The sequence below is a fragment of the Anoplophora glabripennis genome, unplaced genomic scaffold (assembly GCF_000390285.2).
Source record: "Anoplophora glabripennis isolate ALB-LARVAE unplaced genomic scaffold, Agla_2.0 scaffold104, whole genome shotgun sequence".
Taxonomy (NCBI): domain Eukaryota; kingdom Metazoa; phylum Arthropoda; class Insecta; order Coleoptera; family Cerambycidae; genus Anoplophora; species Anoplophora glabripennis.
This window is the reverse complement of record NW_019416210.1, coordinates 1189077-1195461: the sequence shown is the minus strand read 5'-3', so window position 1 is coordinate 1195461 and position 6385 is coordinate 1189077. Positions and strand designations below refer to the sequence as shown.

General features: G+C 33.5%; 1 protein-coding gene across 1 annotated transcript in view; it reads right to left on the bottom strand.

The window, feature by feature from the left end:
* Positions 1-2034: 2034 nt before the first annotated feature.
* LOC108904819 (peroxisomal hydratase-dehydrogenase-epimerase-like) overlaps positions 2035-6385 on the bottom strand; it is a 28436-nt gene continuing 24085 nt past the window's right edge. Inside the window, exon 12 of the mRNA XM_018707495.2 lies at positions 2035-2444. Coding sequence (XP_018563011.2) covers positions 2051-2444 — 394 coding nt within the window. The 3' untranslated portion in view covers positions 2035-2050. The remainder of the gene's footprint in view (positions 2445-6385) is intronic.

Below are 6385 nucleotides of genomic sequence, written 5' to 3'. Positions count from 1 at the left end.
CATAGCGAAAAAAAGTTTATACAAAAAAGGTAGGTATTAAATAAGCCTATAAAATGAAAAAAGTCCGATTAAATTCCGATAATTTGTTTATGCACAAGAGCTCAAAAATGGTCGAAAATTGCCGCTTTTTTCAATTGCTAATAATTAATGCAATTTTCATCGCAGACACTTCTAATTCAGGATTTTTGAGGCTTTTTACACCCTTAATAAGTTGTAAAAATTTCAGCTCGAAAGCTTCATTGGTTTGACGTTGGCGGAATTTGTTATCTAAGAAGATGCTATTTTCAATTCATTTTTCCCAAGCTCAGAAGCGTTGTAGTGTTTTGATCATTAGTTGTTTTTGTATCTAAATAGTTGTATTGACATAGGCATTTACTGAGAATTTAGTTTTTCAAATTTAATTTGTTTAAAATTGATTTTGAAAAAATGTTAATATGTTAATAATTCGATGGAATGGCATAGAAATAAATTGTTTTAGTGTTAAATCATAAAAATTAACGATTAAAAAAATTTTCTTAATTGTTTTAACTTTTTTATTAAAAATTAAAAAATATATCTATTTCACTGAACAGAAAGTTTACATTTTTTAGAGTAGATTGAAAAAAAATAATATGAAATTCATTCATTTTTTTGCTTGTTATGATTTTTTAAATTTCTGAATTCATCCCTTAACTTCTAGCCACCCTAACTCTGTTAATTTTAATGGTATAAAAAAAGTCAATATACCATTTTCATGTAGAATTTTATGCTCTACAACTTTTACAAGAAACTTTTTTTCTAGCTCTTACCCCTTTTGAGTTATACTGAAAAACCTCTTTATTTTATCTTTTTTCACCCCTGGCCGAGGGTTGAAACAAAAATTACTGTCACTTATTGTTATTATATACCCTAAACTAACTTATATAAAAAATTCAGGCAAGTTGACCAAGTTGCGATTTAAAGCTAATCTAATTGGACTAATTGTTAATTATGACAATAAGTATCTCTAAAAAATTGTGTGCCCTTTCTAAACCTTAATTTAAACCCACGGTACGCGATAAGGTTTTTGAAATTCTCTTAATTAACAATCCTGTCAATCGAAAACCACGCTATCGATCGTTGCAAAATTTTTAGGGTAGAATTGACATAGGTATGTTTTACTATTTGACCACAAAATTTCATCAATATTTATAAATATTTACTTATTTTAAACATTGCTCCAAATATACATATGATTTTTTACTATTTTTCGCCCATTGTTAATGCAAAATTCAACTTTTTTGATTCGCAGTTGTTGTAACTTTATAGAACATCGTCAAATTAACAAAAAATAAAGAATGACCTTTTTTTATTTAGGGTTTACTTTCAATGTTACAGCGAAAAATATGTCGAAAAACGGGTCATTTTTCGTTTTTTTTATGTTTGTTGTTCCCCTGAATTTAGCAATGGTTTTTTGGAATAGGCAAACTCGGATTCTTATTCTACATAATATTTGGGATTTTTCTGTATAACAAAATAGATGACTACAAACACAAACCCCAAAGGCTACTTTTACTGCTCTACCGCATGGACTATATAACGCAGGAAACCAATCTCAAAAAAGTTGAATTCTAAAATGTTGTACCCAGCGACTTTTAACAATACCGACGTATATAACATCCTCAAAAACATGTTTTACAAAATTTCAATATAAAATATTTTTTATAAATGATATGGCCAAAATTAGATTTAAAAAAAATCGTATGACACAAAAGACAATGGATTCATGTTTCATACGAAAAATTCATCTTATATAAACTCTTGAATTTATGACAACTTCTTGCAGGTTATTGTTCAGAAGACGAGATATGAAATAATTAGATTATGTATAATGCTGTGGTATAACAGGCATTTCAGATACTGTAATATAATTTTAAAATGTCGCGTTTATTTAAAGTTTTGGTTTGTAATCATAGGAAAAATTGGTAGTGGTAAAAAAAAACAGCAAATCACTGTAACAGAGAAGTTATAATTTCATTAATAACATCGAGTACTTCACAAAAGATCAACCCATTACATACGACGACTAACATTAAGTTTTGCATTTTTCATTATGTTTGTGGTCTTTTTTGCATTTATCCTCATCTTTGCTGTGAACTTTCTTCTCTTGGTGTTTGCCGTCATCCTTTTTGCATGTATCATCGTGTTTATGGTCTTTTTTGCATTGATCCTCATTTTTGCTATGGGCTTTCTTCTCTTGGTCTTTGCTATCATAGTTTTTGCAGACCTTTCTGTCTTCCGGCGAGGCTTTCTTTTTGTGCTTATCCTTCTTTTTCTTTCCATGCCCGCCACATGGCGGTGGTGGCTTAAATGTTGATCTGTCGGGCATGACTGTTTTATACGTTTCGCACGCTTCGGACACCCAAACGCTGCCGTTTTCACCATCCCTTAGCATTTCGATCACGCTTCTACCAACCTCCTCAGGCCTAAAATAATATTCAGTGAATATATATTGACAACAAAATTCAACTAAACGTTTTGACACTGGCTGAGAATGGATGATAGAATAAAAGACACAGGTATTTCTTGTCATGTCAAGATGCAGGATGGTGAAAACGAAAGACTTAAAGACAGTAGGTATTTTTTTATTTTACTCTAGATAAAGCCATTTTTTGGATAATTGCCATAACGTTTTTTGCCGATGGCTTATCCAATCATCCATATCTGGACAATTGCCACACCTTTAAATTTAATATTTTTTCCATGGGAGACATTTTTATAAATATTTGTATAGGAATCATTTACTAATAGTAAATACGAGGTCTGTTAGAGAAGTATCCGACCTTATTTTGTTTTGTGAAAACCGGACGGATTTAAATCAAGCGCCCTTGCATGAGCTTACCTTGAACCTTTGTGCCCATACGTGGTTTTTTTCCCATCTGTCTATAGCGTCAGTCACTGGCAAGCAGCTTTTGAGTGAGGTAGTGTGTAGTGCTCTCGTCGGTTTCTTTATCGCAAGAAAAATGACGGAACGACTGCAAGCGCTACTGCATAAAATTTTGCCAGAAACTGGGCGACTGCCAAGTGGAAACCATTCGGAAGATGTAAACGGCTTTTCGTGATGATGCTATGGGCATCACACAGATTATGGTGTGGTACAACCGGTTTAAAGACAGCTGCACATCGGTGGAGAGCGAGCCACGCTCCGGTCGGCCATGAACATGCCGAAATGACGAGGCCATTGCCAAAGTGAATTGATGCGGGACCGTCGTGTGACTATCCGAGAAATTGCGGAAGAGCACTTTTCGGCACATTCCATTATGACCCAAGATTCGTCCATGAAGAGAGTTGCAGCGAAATTCGTGCTGAAGCTGCTCACGGCGGAGCAAAAGCAACTTCGTGTTGAAGTCTCACAGGACATGATGGATTACACAAACAGTGACCCCGACTTCATGAACACCATCATCACTGGTGACGAGTCTTGGGTGTACGGGTACGACCCGGAAACTAAATTCCAGTCGTCACAGTGGAAGCATTCCACGTCACCAAGACCAAAAAGGCCCGCAAAGTGATGCTGACTGCTTGTATTCTCCAGCACATTCCTCGCACTCGATTGAGACTTTTTGGTGAAAAACCAGACTCCTGTGGTTCGACAGGTTCCTTACTCTCCTGATATGGCTCTCTGCGACTTCTGGCTGTTCTCCAAACTCAAGAGGCCATTGAAAGGAAAGCGATTTCAGACAAGAGGGGACATTATGGCTGCAACGACAGCTGAGCTAAATTCTATTCTGAAAGAGGCCTTCTCGGAATGCTTTCAATAATGGCAGCACCGCTGGGAGAATTGTGTGGAGTCCCCTGGAGACTACTTCGATGGTGATTAGGTTTCCAACGCTCCAGGTATGCCAGTTTTTTTTCTTCGGCCAAAGGTCGGATACTTTTCTAACAGACCTCGTATGATTGATTATTTAATACAACAGGTAAGTAAACTTTTATGTAGACAGAGGTTTTCCGCTTGTCAAAATCAAATACTGGATGATTTTAAAATTATGTTAGTACGTAATTTCATATAAAAATTTTGGAAAGTACACAGTATGTTCATGGTTAGAAGCATTTTCTTTAATTTTATGTCGAAAATTTTGTTAGATAAAAAATGTTAGTTGTTTTCATTACATAATAACCTCTGTAGAAGAAATTTGTAGTTTAATTTAATTCTGTTTATTTTTAAGAAATTCTGTTGTATTACATAGTATTTGAATTTTTTCTCACAATCAGTACTTCTTTCGATATCAAATTTGACAGAACTTAGCGATTTTTTCTATTTAAATTTGATTCTGTATCCTCTCAATCGGATTTGTATGAAATTTCGCTGAAAAATATCAATTGCTAATTGCAAAATGAATATATTTTTTCCCTTTCCTGGGACATTTGTCAATAAATTAGTGTAATATTTATTAAGTACGTTTTGAGCATGCAATAAAATATTACAATAACACATATACAGGATGTTTGTAAATAAGTGCGAAATATTTTAGTTGGCGGTTGCCGAAGTTATTTTGTGAAAAAGAGTTCATATAAATGTAGGTTGAAATTTGCTTCGATTCCAAGATGCAGTCAGAGAACACTATACCAACGAGAAGCGACAGCAAGGCTTTCTGCGTTAACAGTTTTCGTATGCGCATGCGCAAATTGGGTTGTGTTGTTGTCAGTTGTCAATGGCTGTCAGAGCTGCCAAATATAAATAGGAAAAACGAGTAATTAGTAAATAGTTTCTTGGCGGTGGACACTTGTGTTGTATAACGTTAATTGATGCTGTATTGCATTTCGTTTTCATTTAGAATCAAAATGAAATCAGTAAAATGTATGGTTATTATTGTGCTTTTCGTGATCGTTCATCCAAAAATGGTGAAGGATTAACCCTTTTGAGATTGCATAAGGATTAGAAAGGTAATTATTATTGTTATAATTATAGGCTTTGTGAACACCATTTCCAAACCAAATATATTGGTAAAGGGAATGTAAGAATAACCTTATTGCCAAACGGAATACCTATACAGTTTTCTCAACTTAGAAATGGGCAAGAAGAACTAGAGGCAATAATTGTGGAAGATTGTCCCATTGTCAGGTACCTATTTTTAAAAAACTATTTCAAATATTACAAAATAGTTATTTATGATACAAGTGTTAAAAGTGGCATNCCTCTCAATCGGATTTGTATGAAATTTCGCTGAAAAATATCAATTGCTAATTGCAAAATGAATATATTTTTTCCCTTTCCTGGGACATTTGTCAATAAATTAGTGTAATATTTATTAAGTACATTTTGAGCATGCAATAAAATATTACAATAACACATATACAGGATGTTTGTAAATAAGTGCGAAATATTTTAGTGGGCGGTTGCCGAAGTTATTTTGTGAAAAAGAGTTCATATAAACGTAGGTTGAAATTTGCTTCGATTCCAAGATACAGTCAGAGAACACTGTACCAACGAGAAGCGACAGCAAGGCTTTCTGCGTTAACAGTTTTCGTATGCGCATGCGCAAATTGGGTTGTGTTGTTGTCAATTGTCAGTGGCTGTCAGAGCTGCCAAATATAAATAGGAAAAACGAGTAAATAGTTTCTTGGCGGTGGACACTTGTGTTGTATAACGTTAATTGATGGTGTATTGCATTTCGTTTTCATTTAGAATCAACTTGAAATCAGTAAAATGTATGGTTATTATTGTGCTTTTCGCGATCGTTCATCCAAAACTGGTGAAGGATTAACCCTTTTGAGATTGCATAAGGATTATAAAGGTAATTATTATTGTTATAATTATAGGCTTTGTGAACACCATTTCGAAACCAAATATATTGGTAAAGGGAATGTAAGAATAACCTTATTGCCAAACGGAATACCTATACAGTTTTCTCAACTTAGAAATGGGCAAGAAGAACTAGAGGCAAAAATTGTGGAAGATTGTCCCATTGTCAGGTACCTATTTTTAAAAAACTATTTCAAATATTACAAAATAGTTATTTATGATACAAGTGTTAAAAGTGGCATTTTATTTTGTGAGTGAACATGATTAAAAAACGAGCGTAGCGAGTTTTTTAACTTCACGAACAAAATAAAATCACTTTTAACACGTATATCATACACTATTTTTTCTACAAAACAATCGGAAGAACTTTAAACTCAATAAAAATAAGAAATCAAAAAATACCACACAGATCGCAGTGTTTATGAACCAAAATTTTCGTAGCAACCAGTACTTTTAACACTAGTGTTAAAAGTAACTTACTTTTAACACGCGTGTCAAAAAATGACATTTTTAACATCAAAAATGACAATTAAAAAGCCCACTTTTAACAGTTTTGTAGAAAAAATACTTTTTTCGTTTAATTTATTTTAATATTTTTTATAAGTGGCAAAGTACCTAAATAAA